This window comes from Phascolarctos cinereus, unplaced genomic scaffold, assembly GCF_003287225.1.
Source record: "Phascolarctos cinereus isolate Bilbo 61053 unplaced genomic scaffold, phaCin_HiC Scaffold_5;HRSCAF=322, whole genome shotgun sequence".
NCBI classification, from domain to species: domain Eukaryota; kingdom Metazoa; phylum Chordata; class Mammalia; order Diprotodontia; family Phascolarctidae; genus Phascolarctos; species Phascolarctos cinereus.
The window spans coordinates 293264140-293283016 of record NW_027555958.1 but is presented as its reverse complement, the minus strand read 5'-3'; the positions used below and the strand labels follow the sequence as shown (position 1 = coordinate 293283016).

The window sequence follows — 18877 nt, the reverse complement described above, 5'->3', positions numbered from 1 at the left end:
GGGCTTGTTCTTTTGCACTTTAGGTATAAAATTTTCCATTTGGCTCTCACAAGGCAAGTGCTCACTTGGAGGTCAGAAGCAACAATACAAGGACACTCTCGAGGTCTCTCTAAAGAACTCTGGAGTAAATTGTAAGACACTGGCACAGGACCACTCAGCACAGTGTTGCTGCATCAAAAAAGTGCTGAGCTTTACAAGCCAAGTAGAACTGCAATAGCTCAAAAGAAACATAAGATGTGCAAATTTAAAGCCATCCCCACTCCAAATGTTCATGTGGATTATTTATTTGTGCCTGATCTGTGGTAGAGCCTTCCAACCTCGTATCAGTCATAGCCAGAAACACTGTACTTTGATCCCAACAGAGTGATGTCATTTTAGTCCTCTTCAAGAATGAAAGACAACCACCATATACAATTCCAAGATTTCCTTTCTCTTCAAGAAGTGGTTGTTAAGTTTTGTGTGATCCTTATTGTGATTCATTGCTACTTGGTCTTTTTCATTGTGTTTGCTATGTTTTTTTTTAATTTGACCTGAAAACTCTGGATTTTGAATACACTATTTCAATTACTTTTCAAATGCTCAATTCTTTTTCAAATTATTTTCCTCCCAGGGAGTATCCAGTAAATTCTTTCAATTTTCTTGTGACCCTTTACCTATAACAGTTCTGAACAGGTTTCTTTTGTGATTTCTTAAATTATGACATTAAGGTTTTTTTGTTTGATCATGGTTTTCAGTGAGTCTGATGATTCTTGAATTATCTCTCCTTATTCTGTTTTTGTTTTTGATAGCAGACATCTCCCTTGTTCTAATTTTTCAGAATTATGACTTTGTTCAAGTATTTCTTGTTGCCTCATTGAATTATTGAGTTATATTTGCTTTATTCTATCCTTCCAGATATCAACTGCATGGGTAAGATTGATAACTTTTTATTCTAAGTTTTTTTATGCTCCTATCAAGTATTTAAATTTCATTAGTGGCCAATCCATTCTTTTTTCTTCTGAAGTTCTTCTCGTGATTATTTTATTATTATTATTTCTTTCCCAGGGGACTTTATCTTGGGGTTCTTTTAACCTGTTATATTTCTTCACTGTAGTAGAGTTGCTCTCCCCCATTTGTTCTTGTACACCACTTCAGATCTTGGATTAGAACTTTTTCCAGAGCTAGGATCTGCCCTCTACAGGCCTAGAGTCAGGAAAACTCAGCTTCCTGAGTTTAAATCTAGCCTCAGACACTTACTAGATGAAAAACAACCAAAAAACTTCATCAGGAATTTTAAATGACTAACAAATAAACTCTTAGAACACAATTTCTCTGGGGATTTCCCAAGTTTTAAGAATGTTGATATAGTAATAAAGTTCCAACTTTACATAGATATAGGAACCTCTAAACCTTTTAGGACAGATGGTTGTCTTTTCTCCTTTTGAAGAATTTCAGGGATGAGGGAGGCTCTACATGAAACATCTCACTTCCTTACAGTGAGATGTATACCTACTGCTACTACTTTTTAGGATGTAGGTAGGTCTAGGTATTTTCCTGATGTTGTACGAGTGTTATGTCCTGCCTCTTCTACAGTCTGTAATATCTTGCCCTTCAATCCCTGGATAGGTGGCTAAATGGGTCTAGGCTCTACTTTCTTCCACAGCCTTGGCCTGCGATCTCAATCTTAGCCTATGGCCTAGAAGTGGAGTCAGCTCTAGTGCTAAGGTTCACCTACTGTCACAGTCTATAAGTTCTATTTTCTGGAGCTTCCTTCATGGTTATATGTGTTTCTTGTGTAGTCATGTCAGAGGTTCATGGTTCAGATTTCAGGCACTGGAGCATACTGATAACCCCGGATGGTGCAGTTTTCAAGCTGAACTCCTAAGGCATTCTCAGGCCCCTAGATAAGCTGGTACAGGCCATTCCCCTGCGCAATCACCTACCCAGGTCAAGGGCTTCAGGTTTCTGTCCCAATCTGCCCCTTTAGCTTCATTTCCTACTATATCCCCCAACACTCAGGCACACTGGCTTTGGCCTTGATTTCCTTATGTAGTCCCCAAACAGGAGGCCTGTGCCCCTGAAGTAGCAGCCTATGTTTCAGTACCCATTTCCTTGAGCTACCTTTTATATGATGGAACATTTCTTTGGTTGTATTTCATTTGGTGCTTTTCTTAATTTTAAATAGGTATTTCTCAATAGATTTAGATTTGCCTAGACTCTTTCCCATAGCCAACTTCACTGGAAGTCCATTCACCATTATTGAGAAAGGTGGGTGAGTTCAGCTGAAGGACAGGATTCTTAGAATACAACAGGAAGGCAGATGGTAATGGATATTAGAAGCCATATTCACCCAAAAGCCAGGAGCCTGAAGGGGCTTATTGGGAAGGAGAGGTCTTGGTGCGATTTGAGCAGTCCCAAGCCACCTCCAATGACATCTGCCTTCCTACAGTTAGTGATAGGAACCTGGGTAGGTAGGAGTTGGAGGATCACTGGGTTTAGTTCAGGTGGTCTCTGAACTCTGTGACCCATCACAGGAGAGGGGTGCCTCTTTAAACTTCAATACTCTCAGCAAAGGAGGAGCTCTTGTTTCTTTTAGGGCTTGTGCCACTCCCAAATAGCTGTTCTTCAGTGCTCGTCAAGGCGAAATGCTCACAAGTACTTGAGCAGACTGTTGTTTTCTGCTTTCTCCTGATCTCTCCAATACCTGACAAACAGCACTTTTCCTAGTTCAATCCAGAGTATCAAATCTAGTTTGGAAATGGTATATAGTTGGGGCAGCTAGGTGGCGCAGTGAATAGAGCACCGGCCCTGAAGTCAGGAGGACCTGAGTTCAAATCCGGCCTCAGACCAAACACTTGACACTTACTAGCTGTGTGACTCTAGGTAAGTCACTTAACCCCAATTGCCAAAAAAAAAAAATGAGGAAATGGTATATAGTTCAAGGACATCAAGGCTGAGTAAAAGGTTCTCTTCATATGCTTGTAAAAATCCTTTTGAAATCTGCAACTCAAAATTAAAAAAAAATGAATGTTAAAAATTGTCTTTATACATAATTGGGGAAAAAAAGAAATATTATTTTTTAAAAACAGATCCTTCTGCCAATCATCCAGGATATCCCACTTTTGCTTTGAGGAGTATATGGTCACATTAACAAACTTCATGGGGACCAGAGCAAGGGCTCTGGGCTATTGCCCTTTGTCTCCTCAGATCCCAGGAAATGTCAGAGAAGGCTCCAGATTTGGTCCTTCCCCTCCCTCTCTCTATTCTGAAGGCGATGGAGAATCCAGCCTCTTCTCCACAAGGACCTGGAAGGACTGGCCCACAGCAGGGCTGTCACCAGAGAAGTGCAGAGCCAGAAACACCCAGAAATGAAATAAAGGAGCAGAAACAGGAGCTGACCTAAGCTCTGCTGAAGGTCAACCTTGAGCTTAGCTGCCTCATACTCATCAGTACTTGGTCATGGCCCAGCAGAGAAAGATGTAGAGACTCATATTAACTGAGCAAAGTGAACTGAGTAGAACCAAAGGTTTATACAATGTTCCTAGCAATAATGTCAGAGCCAACAACTCTGAGTGCCTCACATTCCTCAACTTCAATTAATGTAACTAGCAAGATATTTTATACTCTGATACCACAAGATATTTTCTGGGTGGCCTTTATTCAACTTGCACCAGATTACCCTGTACTTCAGTTACATTCTGGATTAAAAAGGCTCTCCTGTGATGATCTGGAAATTCAGCACATATGATAATAGATTGACTCTAGGCAGTAAGGTGGTACAGTGGATAGAGCGCTGGCACTGGAGTCAGGAAGACTCATTCTTCCTGAGTTCAAATCTGGCCTCAGACACTTACTAGCTGTGTGACCCTGGGCAAGTCACTGTTTGCCTGTTGCCTGTTTGCCTCAGTTTCCTCACTTTTAAAATGAACTGGAGAAGGAAATGGCAAACCCCTCTAGTATCATTGCCAAGAAAACCCCAAATGGGGTCAATGAAGAGTCAAACATGACTGAACAACAGTATCTAGGTGGCATAGTGAATAGAGTCAGGAAAACTCATCTTCCTGAGTTTAAATCTGGCCTCAGACACTATCTGAAAAAAAAAAACCCAAAAAATCATCATGAATTTTAAATGACTTACAAATAAACTCAGAACACAATTTCTCTAGGGATTTCCCAAGTTTTAAGAATGTTGATATAGTAATAAAGTTCCAACTTTACATAGATACGGGAATCTCTAAACCTTTCAGGAGAGAAGGCTGTCTGTTCTCCTTTTGAAAATTTTCAGGGATGAGGGAGGCTCTACATGAAGCATCTCACTTCCTTATAGTGAGATGTATATGGACCTGCTACTGCAACCACTTTTTAGCATGTGGGTGGTGCTTCTGATAGAGTAAGAAAGGCTAATTTAATAACAGTTCACATTTATACAGCAGTCTGTGGTGTATGCATTATCACCCTTGTTTTACAAATAAAGAAAATGAAGAAGCGTTTTGTGGTTTATGCAGGGTCAAGCACGTATAAAATGTTAAAGCTTAAACTTGAACCCAGGCAATAGGATCATAGGAAATTTATTCAGTTATACAGCAAATAAGAGGAAGAACCAGGATTTGAAACCAGATTTTTTTTTAACTCCACACAGTCATCAGTCTGCCTTTAAAAAGGAAGTCAGTTCTTCATACTATGCAGTTCTATCTAATTAGATGTTCCCAACGACACCATGTAAATACTATTAATACTTCTATAACTGCTGGATCTAGGAAGAAGTTATTGTGACCATAAGAGGGCATTTTATTTTAGTTTTAAAATTTATTAAATTTTATTTAAAAATTTTTTTATTTTCCATTCCAAATTCTCTCTGTCCTTCTAGCCCTTCCCCTGCCCACTGAGAAGGCAAGAAATTTGATATCCACTATATGTAATGAAATCATAAAAACATATTTCTATACTAGCCGTTTTGAGAAAGGAAAAAAGCAAGAAAAATAAAGTCAAAGAAAATATGCTTCAATCTGTACCCAGAATTCATCAGTTCTCTCTTATCATGGATCATTGTATTGATCAGAGCAATTAAATCTTTCACAGCTGACTGTCATTACAATATTGCTGTTAATGTGTATAATATTCTCTTAGTTCTACTCTCTTCACTTTGCATCAGCTTATATAAGTCTTCCCAGGATTTTCTGAAACTCTCCACTTCATCATTTCTTTACAGCACAATAGTATTCTATCACAATCACACACTACTACTTGTTCAGCTATTCCCCAATTAATGGACATCCCAAATGAATGCATTTTGTCTCTTAGTGTTGAACATTTTTCATGATTACAGTCATACCTATGTAGTATCATTTGATCACCTGGGCAAGGTCTGGAATTTGGACCTTGGTATGATTTCATTTGAGACTCTGGGTTTTTACTCTAATGTATGCAACTTAATTGATCATAAACCATGGAAAGCAGAATTTTCTGACACTAAAAAATATGGGCATATATAAAAACATTAAAAATACTACATACATTTTACAACACAACATGGTAGGCTCTAGGTTGCTGCCCACTTTGTTAATCTCTAATCCTGACTCCAATTATAGTTAATCTTTTCAATGCATGTTATCTTACTCTGTTAGATTAAAAATTCCCTGAAAACAAGATGTGTCTTCTAAACTTTACTGTAGTTCACCAGAGTCTTTCACTGGTATATATTACTTTTAACATTTTTATATGTGAAAATCCAGATTTACCAAGCCAACAAACTAATACTGTTTACAAAAGGATTCATCAAAGATCATTATGAATAAGTAACATAAATGCTTTTCAAATATGATTCTATTTTAAAATGTAATTTCCATGGAACTTTTTAAGGCATAGCCATTTAACACGTATAATGTATAAAACAAGGTACCTAACACCAATATGTATATATATATATATACATATATATATATATATAGAATGTAGTGAATATTTGATTATTATACTCACTTAATAATGAATTCATATGCTAATAAATCATCCCCTTCTATTTCAAGTGGGGAAGTTAAGCCAATAAGTATCAATCATCACTCAGCATTTTTCCAACAAAGAAATTATCTCATATGCAAAAACAGTCATTATATCAGTGATAATACTTCCAAGTTTATCTGGCAAAATGTCTGGTCTTCTTTCCTAAAGTAGAGATATATAGCTTATTGAGTCATACTGAAGTCATTAGCCATGGTTAATTTTGAACAGATAAAGAGATACTCCTGTGCAAGCCTGCACAGTTTTTCATTCTTCCATTATCTATTTATTTCACCAAAACCACCCAAAGTAGGGAGAGACTCCTCTATATTAGTTAAGCCTTGATCACATTTCCAAAGTAAAAGTGCATTATGATATATTTTTAAAACTTCTAAAAAATTTATTTAGTATTTTATTTTCCCCCAATTACATATAAAAACAATTTTTAACATTTGTTTTTTAAAACTGTGAGCTCCAAATTCTCTTCCTTCCTGTCCCCTTTCCTCCCCCCCATTGAGAAGGCAAGCAATTTGATATAGGTATACATGTGTAGTCATGCAAAGCATTTCCATATTAGTCATGTTGTGAAAGAAAACAGACAAAAACAAAAAACCTCAAGGGGAAAAAAACCTAAAGAAATTAAAAAAGTATGCTTCAATCTGTACTCAGCCACCATGAGTTCTTTCTCTGGGGTTGGATAGCATTTTTCCTAAGTCCTTCAGATTTGTCTTGGATCATTGCATTGTTGAGAATAGGTAAGTCATTCACAGTTGATCATCTTACAATATTGCTGTTACTTTGTGCACAGTACATTTCACTTTGCATCAGCTCAGGTAAGCCCTTCCAGGTTTTTCTGAGAGCATCCCGCTCATCATTTTTTTTTTTTGGTGAAACAATTGGGGTTAAGTGACTTGCCCAGAGTCACACAGCTAGTGAGTGCTATGTGTCTGAGGCCGGATTTGAACTCAGATTCTCCTAAATCCAGGGCTGGTGCTCCCTCAATTTCCAATTCTTTGCCATCAGAAAAGAGCTGCTATAAATATTTTTGTACATATAGGTTCTTTTTTTGTTTGTTTTTTCTCTCTTTTGGTAAACAGACATAGTAGTGGTATTGCTAGATCAAAGGGTATGCAAGATTTTATAGCTTTCAGGACATAGTTCCAAATTGTTATACAGAATGGTTGAATCAGTTCACAAGTCCAGCAACGGTGGATGTTTCATTTCCCCCCACATCTCCTCCAACATTTGTCATTTTCCTTCTGTCCTATTAGCCAATCTAATAGTTATGAGGTAGTAACTCAGAATTGCCTTAATTTGCATTTCTTCAATCAATAGTGAGTTAGAGCATTTTTCATGTGCCTATAGAGAGCTTTGATTACTTTAACTGAAAACTTCATATCTTTTGATTATTTAGTTTTATAAATTTGACTCAGTTCTCTATATGTTTGAGAAATGAGGCCTTCATCAAAGAAACGTGCTTGAAAATTTTTTTCACAATTACTATTGCTAACTGTATTTCCTGTCATTCTATTCCTCCTTCTCCCTCCCTGTTTATTCCTTTCACCCTGTCCCTCTCAAAAGTGTTTTGCTTCTGACTACCCCCTCCCTTCTATCATCACTCCCCCTTCTCTAATCCCCTTCCCCTTCCACCTTCCTATAGAGTAAGATAGATTTCTATACCCAACTGAGTGTGTATGTTATTCCCTCTTTGAGCCAATTCTTATAAGAGTAAGGTTCATTCATTCTCTCTTACCTTCCCCCACTTCCCCTCCACTGTAAAAGCTTTTCCTTACCTCTTTTCTGTGAGATAATTTACCCCATTCTACCTGTCCCTTTCCCTTTCTCCCAGTACATTCCTCTCTCACCCCTTAATTTTATTTATGATATTTCTTAAGGAGTGCATAAAAAGCAGGTTGGCTTAGGAGAGAACATTGATGTCACAACAAAATCCAAGGAGAGGGAAGAAAAATCCACACCATGAGGCACTTCTGTTCGTGCTTCTTATCTGAGCATCATCACTGCCGGAAGCATTTTCCTCCTGGTTCACACATCACACTATTCCCAGCCCTAAGTTATATCCACCCTTATCACTTCCTAAAGAAATGCTTCCTGTTTGAAAAAGTTGAGAGAAAAAAAGCTATTCTTTTAACAACTTTACAAATTAGCTAAAAACATCAATTACCAACACGCAGGCTTTAAAGGTGACACTACCATGAAGTTACATGATCCTACTAGGAAGAATAGATGATCATTTTGTCATATTCATATGACTTAAGCAGAGAGAACATTCTCTACAAACGATACTATTATTCCATTCCACATGTACAAATATGGCTCACAATTTAATGAATTTATTTTCATCCTAGAGTGCGAAGCTGCTTTCATTTTCAGTCTTGCAGAGTTTCTTTTTTAGGTACTATAGTTTATCAAAAACAGGGGGAGAGGTGAGCTCGGAAAGAAGCTAAAGGAATAGAAATGAAAGGAAAAAAATCACATACTCCCATATTCTGTTAGGAAGCATTTCAAGATGTGCCCAGCCTCCCCATATGTACAAAAATATTTACAGCAGCACTTTATATTATAGCAAAGAACTGGAAACAAAGTGGGTATCAATCAGGTGGGGAATGGCTTAACAAATTATGATATAGGAATGTATTAGACTATTGTTGCACTGTAAGAAATGACAAAGAAGTGATATTTAGAGAAACCTGGGAAGATCTATGAACTGATGAAAAGTGAAATGAGTAGGCCAAGAGAACAGTTTATATGAATATAATAATATAAGGCAGAACAACTGTGAACATTTAAAGAATTCTGATCAGTGCAAGTACCAATCACAACTCCAAAATACTGATGAAGCACACTTTCCACCTCTTGGTACAGAGGTGATGGACTAGATGTGTAGAATGAGACATATATTTTCAGACATGGCCAACGTGTGGATTTGTTTGCCTGACTACATTTATCTGATTTGAAGGTGGGTTTTTATTTTGTCAAGGGAGGCAGTGTTGTTGAGGGGAGAGAAGGTAGACAGTGCTGTCCTCCCTCCCCCGCCATGAAGAACTAAAAACAAAACATTTAAACAATACACAGAAGCGAGAAGAGAAGAAAATTCAGAAGATGCACCAGACCAGCAGGACAATTCTGGTACTACTGTGTTAAATTTCATTTACACTTAAAAACTACACAATAGAAGTTCAGTCACACTCCTCTTTTTTCTATTTTTTGTATACTGAAATGTTCACACACACATACTGATGTTTGTTCAGTTCATAATAAAAAAGAAAATTTAAAAATAGCTTTACCCATCATTGGCTGCTTTACATAAGCACCCTTTCCTTCTCAACATGAAAGACTAAAGCTTTCATCTTTCTGGACTGAAAGAACACGTCTCTCCTCCCCACTCCACACCCCTCCCCTCCTTCATTTTAATAAACCTGCAAAAACTTGAAAAGTCCTAGTGTCTAGTACAGGAGATGGTCCAGGAACATCACTGAAGTCTCAGAGCCTCTCCCTGCTCAGCTGGACATTTCCTAACACTGGACAAATTGTACCTCCAGCTCAGTGAGAGTGTACAGCAATGGTCTTTCACCCTCCAAGCTGATTGTTAGCTTTTCATAGGAATCAGCGGGGAAGCACATGTGAACCCTCTGGTGATGGTGAGCATGCCCTGCCTTGTGGGGCTCTGCATGTAGATGAAGCCGACTCTCAGGCTGGCTGAGCTGCCCTGCTTCATTCTCAGAGAAGCCCTTTTCTCCGGCTTGGCTCCCTGCTGGGATGGCCCTTTTCAACCTTTCTATCCCCCCTCAATCTCTTCTCCTGCAGAACACAGAGAAACTTGATTAGAATAAAGACCTAGGGAACATGTTTTATTTTCCCCCGTTCAATCCATTTTAGAAAAGCTTTTAATTGGTTTTAAAAAGATGCTAAACAAAATGTGATGATGTTTTTCAGTCTTCATGATCTACGCACTCTGCTTTTTATATTCTCAAGGGGACACTAAACCAATCATTAAGTTCTTTATGGAGCTAAATTTGAAACAAATCTACTCAACTCCAGGTTCACACAAGTCCAAGTATTTGTTTAGCAAAATTTAAACTATAAAGAACATTATCTTAGTGACTCGAGTCTGACATTCATTTTTAGACCTGCAATGGAAGAGCAAACCCCCCAGACAATTACACAGGAGAACAGGAGGGTTTGTAAGCCAGCTTTAGTGAGTCAATTTACAATGCAGGGGGACAGGAGTGGGGGTAGGGAGTATCTTGATACACAACACAGCTCCCCTGAAGTAATTGTCTTGCTTGGGCATGTGCACACATGATTCTTCTGGGTAGAATCATACCATATGTAAAATTAAGGTTTCTGTGTGGATTGCATATCGGTACAATTACGTTCTTTTTTTAGAAGAATGCCTACAGCTGAGCTGCTTATTGCCAAATTTCTTACCAACGACATTTGACAGTTCCCTGTTTCTACAGTTTTGCCAAACTTCTAAAGTCATACACCCTTAATGTTCCACTGAAGAAATCCACCTGAAAAGCCTTCCTGATAATGGCTTGGAAAAGAAAACATCTCTGTTTCTCAATGACAAAAATTCTTGACATAGGATCTGCCTGAAAGATTCTCCTTACTTTCAGTAACAGTTTATACTAATTTTAAAAGCATGTAAGAACACATGATAATATTTTTATTTAGAGAATTATAGGCCACCCAGAAATAATGCTACTATTCAATTCTCCTTTCCCACATCCAAATATAAAAAAGAACCATCTCACCTAGAAGCCTAGGTTACAATTACCAAATTCTGATTAAGTGTAGGATGACTGTTTGTGCTTTAAAACACTTTAATGCCATTTAGTATTTTATCTCCCTTCTATCATTTAATCACCATCATATATCTGCACCTTCACAATTTCTTAAAGAAATTCTGACTTAACTGATTATATAATCGTTGCCTTTTAGCTTTGTCCCAAATTATATCAGATATATTAAATGCACATCCCTTCCAACATCTGAGAAGCTTATGGAGTCCCATTTCTTTCTGAATCCTCCCTTGATAAATGTTTCCACTCACCAACCTTCCAAACAACACCACAAGTATCCTCATTCATTCATTACTTATTAAACACCTACTATGGTCACTGTGCTATGGTATATACAAGAAGAATGGGACATTCCTACCCTAAAATAGCTTACTTTCATTTATAAATGTAAACAGCTCATTTTTCACTCTTGTCCAATTTAAAGTGTATACTCCCATTCTACATGTTGACCTCTGTCACTACCATCTGTATTTGATTGCAAGTATTTCCAAGAGTGGAGCATGCTAAGCTTAATTTCCTTTGTACAAGGTCTAGCACAGGGTGAAAATGTATAACTAAAAATACTGTGATGAGGGACTTCTGTGGAAAATGGTGGCTCCTTTGTTCTACTTCCAGAACAAATTTCACCAACAATTCTTGGTGGCTAGAAAAGTGTGTACCCTGGATAGTCCATCTGCCTGAAACTACCAAATTAAGGCTGCAGGAGGAAAAATGGATCTCAGAAAGGATTTTTTAGGGATGGAAGACTGGTAAAGATTGATTTTTCATCTTGGTAACTTTAAATTTATGTGAACATTAAAAGAAACAGGGAATGGAAATGTGCATATTCTTTTCTCCAACCTAACACCTGATAGAAGCTAGCACTCTAATTATTAAGTTTACAGAAGGATAATAAAAACTTCTCCAAAGTTTTTGTAAGTTACGTTCCTTTACATATAATCCTGAATACAATGTTAAATTATTATATCAAAAATTAGATATATCAGATTAACATTAACTTTTTCTATGTTACTTAGATTAACTCCAGTCCCAGATAAAAGATTAAATCATTTTTATTCCCAAACACTGATATTAATGTTTTCAAGTCAGTACTTCAAAACTTTTATATTTGGCCTCTGACTGTAATCTTTAAGGTTACAGAATGAAAAAAAAGCTTGCTTACTTTGTCAATCCAGTGAATTTGTATTTTGTGATATAACCAATCAGGCTCCAGAAGATTCTACACTTTAACATTTCTAACTTACTCCTGTAAGTATATTGGAAGATTGGTGATTTTGGTAGCATAATAGATTCTAACATATATGAATAAAATATGTAAGCATATTAATTTAAATCTGGACTGTATTCATGCTTCCCAAATACCTTTCCAAGTCAGTAAAGGATAAGAAAACCAACACTTCTATATAAATTAAATTAATTTAAAAAATATCTTCATGAAATAATTCCAAGTTTCTCCAAAACACAAACTTTTAGAAAGTTCAATATAAAGGTGAATGAGAATGCGTAGGGTGTGTGTTCAACCTATTTTACCTAAACATGACCTCTCATAGGTCCTAAACACAATAACAGAAATGGTGGAGAAATTTTTTTTTTTTACTTCATTTAAAAAATGATTTCAAGTTTATAAACCAGAGGATAAACAAAAGGTTCTGACAAATTAATCAGAAAGATTAAAAGACTGGAAACATCTGTAGAAGAAGACTCCACTTGTGGAGATGCTCGAGAAAACAGAAAACTGTTAAAGACCTGGTTTTAAGTTCTGCCTCTGACACATACTAGTTGTGTGACCATTCACTGAACATCTCAGTGCCCCCAGGCAATCCTCTGAAACAGTAAAGAGAAGTTGCTGACCTATACTAGTGTAGGAAGTTTCCACATTTGGAGTTCTGGACTTTCCATACTGATGAAATCACACAGTTCAGTAGAAAAAACGAAAAAACAAAACAAAACTCCCCCAAAACTTTGACTTTACTCAGCAACAGTGCAACAATATGTATACCTTTTATAAAACACCATTGAACATTTCCATTATTTACTGAGCTTTGTTAAAATTGATTTTACCTGAGGTGGTGCCTTCTTCAATAATACGAGAAGGGCCTGCAATACTAGATTGGAAAATCGAGGTCCAATAGGGACATAATCTGAAAGATAAAAATGTTATGTTTATGCATTAAAAATACACACGTACAGATTTTGAGAGTTCAGATTTTTATTTATCAACAATTACACATGGGCTAAGCAATAACGAAATGTCCCCAAAAGCAAGGCACAAAGTCTAAGGATGGTGAGGGAAGGACTAGATACTGTACCATATGAATATCAGTTAAAAGTAGTGGAGACAGTTAGCCTAGAAAAGACTTGTAATAGTGAGGACATTATGTTGAACTTGAAGGGCTATCACCACGTACAACAGCCTGGCTCTGTTCGGTCCCAGAAGCAGAATGAGGTGAAGTTCATGAAAGTCTCAGGGGTATGTTTAGGCTCAATGTGAAGAAAAACGTTCTAACAATTAAAACTGGTCCAAATTGGAATGGGTAGCCTAAGATTTCCCATGAAGGGAGGTCTTTAGGCAGAGGCTAAACGGGATTCTGGTCATGTGCAGACTAGATTTGACCTTAGAGGCTCTTTTCAATTCTAAGATCCTGTGACTTGGTTCTTATTAAGCAGTTTTGAGGAACTAGCAAAAATTTTAAGAATTCAGTTCCATGCATATAGAATAAAAATTAAAATGAAGGAATAATATAAATTACAGTAAGATAATCAAGAAACATTTATTAAACACTTGCTAAAATATTATTTAAATCAATTACTACATATTATGCGCATATGGTATTTCTATGTAACTAAATAATAGCAGAGACACAGGAATTTAGCCAATATTACCTGCCTATTTAACGCCTTAAGCAGGGGTGGGGAACCTGAGGCCTCCAGGTCCTGGGTGTGGCCTTTTGACTGAGTCCAAGTTGTACAGAACAAATCCTTTTATTAAGGGGATTTGTTCTGTGAAATTTGGATTCAGTCAAAAAGCCACACTTGAGGACCTAGAAGACTACAGGTGCCCTTGAGGCTGAAAGTCCTGCACGCCAACCCCCCCAACTTAAGATTTACCCATTGGGCTAAAGCTAAGAGAAAGGACTGTAATTACCTATAGCCCAAGAAGGTTCTTCTTTTGATTAGAATGAAGTTAAAACACTTGCTCAGTACTTCTAAATATGTTTTATTAGTATTGTTGTTATTAAAGGATATTGTACCTAATTCCCCTTAACTTCCATTTTTAACTTTTCTGCATTATTGTGTACAGTCAATATCTCCCTAGTACCTAAGAACTACATAAACATGGAAATTGTTCAGTGGTATATTTGGCACCATCTCCCTGATCTAGATGTTGTGAGAAGGTAGAGCAGGAAGTAGAGTAGAGTAGCTACTTAGTATGATGGAAAGGAGCATCTATCTTAACATGGGCTGCTACAAGAAGAAATCCTGGAGAACACGGCCATATGACCAGCAAATAAATAGCAATGGCAGTGCAGGTGAATTGCTGGCAGAGTCACCTCCAGAATACAACAACTTGGGGCAACTGTTCCAGGGCCTAGTTTGGTTTTTTTTTGGGGGGGTTGGGTAGGATATGGGTTTCCCTGATGCAACCCATCTTTTAGACAGTAATTCAGAAAGGCAGCAAGCAGAATATGAAGATGGCTGTGCTAGCTGGTAATTAAAACAGACCCACCAGCCCATAAATTCCACCCAATATCACTGACAAAAGCTCCAGGCCCACTTTACACACTCCACTCAAGCTACCTGTTTCATTACTTTTTCTCTTTCATGGCTCCAGGGTGGTCAGATGCCCCAAAGTGAGGACTACAGAGGTCAAAGGAAATGGCAAAGTGCAGCACAACAGTGGCAAGATCCAGGGCAGCCCAGATGCTCAGAATCCCCATCTGGCTGTAGATATTTAAATGGAAAAGTACTACTGGCCTACTAACCCAGCTCCAACCTCTCTTGCTAGCTTCAGTGATCACATTCTATGACAAGGCTAGACTGGCCTTGTCTCTGTTCCTCACATGACACTCCAGGTCCCACCTACACACCTGTGGTATTGCTTAGCCCTCTTGCCTTGAATGTGCTCCTTCTTCACCTCCCTTCCTCCAAGATGAAGCTTAAGCAGTAAATTCTACCAATTCCTGTCAACAGCTAGGGCCCAATTTAACTACTTTGTAACTATTTTGTGTGTATATGTATACAAAATAAAGTAGTTACACACACACACACACACACACACACACACACACACACACACACACAGTCTCCCAGACCACCCTTCCCCCACACATATCTTGGCTGTCTTCCCCATTAGGATGTAAGCTTCTTATAAGCAGAGATTATTTCATTCTCCCAACACCTAGCATAGTGCTTGGGACATAGTAGGCAGTTAATAAACACTTGACTGGATGACTCTGGATGAAGAGATGTGGATTTTAACCTTCTGCATAGGATCACAGATTAAAAGCTTGAGTTATCTTAGAGATCAGTTAGACTTCTTCATTTTTACAGACAAAGAAACTGAGGTAAACTGACTTGCTGAAGGTTCCATAGTAGGTGGCAGAGCCAAAATTTGATCCGTTTGTCTCTAAAGCCAGTGCTGTTTCCACTGCATCTCATCAAAAATGAGACATTTCAATAGAGCATACTAAACTAAATTTATGAATACCCACTATTCTTTTTTATAATAAAAGTATTAGTTATAGAGTATATATACACCGATGTATAACTCACCTAAAAGTCTCTCAATGTCATCCACAACCACACAACTGAGCTGAGATTTATATGCATCATCAAAAATCTGTAAGAGAACAAAACCACTTATTATTTTCCTGAGCTTCACAATTATGACAAATTCCAAGAAGATGAACCTTAATTATCATTATTATTATTATTAAACAATGTCTAAAGAAAGTATGGTAAAACCTCATTAATCTACACCACACTCATTCAGAATCCTAAAATGTTAAACTTGACATCAGTCTAATCCCCTTATTTTATGGATTAGGAAACTGAAGCCCAGGGAGGGAAGTTGGCATGACCAAAATGTCTCTAGTTAACCAAAGAGTTCCTACTAGATCCCAGACTTCCTAATCATTCCAATGCTCCTTCCATTATACCACAACCAATGTGTAATTTTCTAGGTAGATCTGAAGTTCATCTTTTACATTATCATACAGTCAGTCCACCAATTCTCATCCTATTACCTCTGAAATGTTTCTGACATCTGTCCCTTCTTTTCCATTACCATTTGGATCATATTATTTTAACAGGTAGAGAACTTATAAGGCATTTAATCCCACTCCTTGTTTTACACAAAAGGGAACTGAGTCCCACAGAGGTGAAGTGTCATCCCTAATCACACAGGTCATAAGGTTCAGAAGAAGGATTCAAGCTCGAGAGTTCTCACTATAAATTTGAGGATCTTTCCACCACACCACACTTCTGTTCCCCCTCACTCACACATTTTTACCCAAACTACTATAAAAGGCTCCTAAGTGACCTCCCAAGTTCCCGTACATTCTACATATAATCATCAGGTGATCCAGTTCTGGCTTTACCCCTAGGCAGCTCAAAATGAAATTCCAGTTTACAGACATCTCTAATTGCCAATCAGATAATTTCATTCTGGTATCTTCTTATCACTTCAAACTAAACCTGTCTAAAATTGAATTCATTTCCTTGCCCTATCCCCTAAAGAGCTTCCTTCCTAATTTCCCTAAGTTTACCTTGGTAGTAGCTATCAGTTCTCCAAGTCACCCAGGGAGAAAACCACAAAATCATTTTTGATGTTGGGAATTGCTTGATTTTTGATGGCTACATGATCTTCTAGTTTAACCTCATTTTATGTTTGGCTTTTTTGGGGGTTTTTTTGAGGCAGTTGGGGTTAAGTGACTTGCCCAAGGCCACACAGCTAGTAAGTGTCAAGTGTTTGGTCTGAGGCTGGATTTGAACTCAGGTCCTCCTGAATTCAGGGCTGGTGCTCTATCCGCTGCACCACCTAGCTGCCCCCTCAACCTCATTTTAGAGATGAACTGAGGATCACAGAAACGAAGTGGCTTGTCTGAGGTCAGATGGGCAACATGCAGATTACATTTGTTGTCGTTGTTCAGTTGTTTCAGTCACATCTGACTCTCTATGACCCTTGGCAAAGATACTAGAGTGGTTTGCCATTTTCTTCTCCAGCTCATTTTTTAGGAAACTGAGGCAAACAGTGACTTGCCCAAGGTCACACAGCTAATTGTCTGAGGGCAGATTTGAACTCAGGTCTTCCTGACTCCAGACCTAGCATTCCATCCACTGCGCTATCAAGCTGTCCTTCATGCATATTATATAATGTTTCTCAAAACCAATAAGAAAGGGGTACAACAAAAGGATTGGGCTGCTTTCTCTTGAGAAGATTCTGCCCCTTTCATGGGGTAGCAAACAACTTGCCATTTGGACAGGTTAACAGGGACAATCTAAGGGAAGGGTCAGCTACTGGGGCATTTGGGGTAAAAGACACAAGTCTCCAGGGCAGAGTGTACTGAGAATGAAAGACAGATAAGTGAGAAGAGGGAGAATTCAATTTAATTCAACTCAACTAACATTTATTAAGTACCTGGAACGTTTACCCAGATAGGTGCTGAAAGAAAATATAAACTAGAGATCAAAGACTGAGAGCTGGAAGGAACTATAGAGATTATCTAGCTCAATCTTCTCATCTTACAGATGAGGAACCTGAAGCCTACATAATATGGTGCCTACTCTCATAAAGTTTACAGTCTATTGGGGGATGTGATACAAACATGAATAACAATAATATAAAGTGACAAGTGGTAAATGCATAAAAATTTTAAGCAAAGTGCTCAATGACAGTTGAGGGAAAGCAAGCCACAAGAAATAAGCATTTATTATTGTTGTTGTCATTTTAGCTGTGTCCAACTCTTTCTTGGCAAAGATACTGGAGTGGTTTGCCATTACCTTCTCTAGCTCATTTTACAGATGAGGAAACTGAAGGATCACATGGTTAGTAAGTGTCAGGTCACATTTGAACTCAGGAAGATGAGTCTTCCTGACCTCAGGACTGGCAGTCTGTGCACCATGGTGCCACCTAGCTGCCCTGATAAGCACAATCTATTAGGTGTTAGAAATACAAATGGAAAAAAATAAAATTATGTCTATTCTCAAAGAGCTTACATTCTACCAAGGGAGACAAGTACATATGTAAGTATATAATAGAATAAATGTATATATAACAAATGCAAGGTAACTAAATATAAGTTATTAATTATAAAAATAAGTTAAAAATTAAGTATGTTAGGAAGGGACAACACTCAAAGTATGGAGCTCAGTAAAGGCTTCCTCTAGAAGGTGGTGTTTGAGCTGCATCTTGAAGAAAGGAATTCTGTGAATCAGGGATGAGTGCACTCCAGGATGGTGTGGGCAAAGGCTTGGAGATGGGAGATAAAGTACCAAGTGAGGAAAAACAAGAAGACCAGTTTGGCTGGACTGTATAGTATGGGAAAGGGAGTAATATACAACAAGGCTGATAAAACAGGTTGGGGCCAGGTTGTGAAGTGCTTTAAAAGCCAAACAGAGGAGATTATGTCTTATTCTAGAGGCAACAGGGAGGCAGTGGAGTTTACTGAGCTGACATGTAACATGATCAGAACTTTGCTTTAGGAAAATCATTCTGGCAGAAGTGTAGAAACTAGATTGGAATGGGAATGACTTAATGCTGGGAGACCAATTAAGAACCTACTGCAATCAAACAATCAAGCCAAAAGGTAACAAGGGCCTGAACTAGAGTGGTGGCTATATGAGAAAGGATCAAAGTGGAAGAAATGTTGTGGAAGTAGAAATAGAAAGATATGACAACCGATAGGATATGTGGGGTGACAGAGAGGAATCAGATAATGCCAAGGTTAGGGAACTTGAAGGCTAGAGGAATGGTGGTGCCTTTGACAGAAATAGTAAGTCTGAAGAGGTATGGGTCTGCAGCGAAGGGAGATGAATCCTGTTTTAGACATGTTACATCGTGATGTCTCTAAAAT

The 18877-nt window shown here is 37.9% G+C and overlaps 1 protein-coding gene across 1 annotated transcript in view; it reads right to left on the bottom strand.

Moving 5' to 3' along the window:
* The window catches only part of NSF (N-ethylmaleimide sensitive factor, vesicle fusing ATPase), a 203698-nt gene that overhangs the window by 31727 nt on the left and 153094 nt on the right, over nt 1-18877 (bottom strand). The window contains exons 16-17 of the mRNA XM_020997492.1: nt 15576-15642; nt 12864-12943 (exon numbers count right to left, since the gene is read on the bottom strand). Of these exons, the coding sequence (XP_020853151.1) occupies nt 12864-12943; nt 15576-15642 (147 nt within the window). The remainder of the gene's footprint in view (nt 1-12863; nt 12944-15575; nt 15643-18877) is intronic.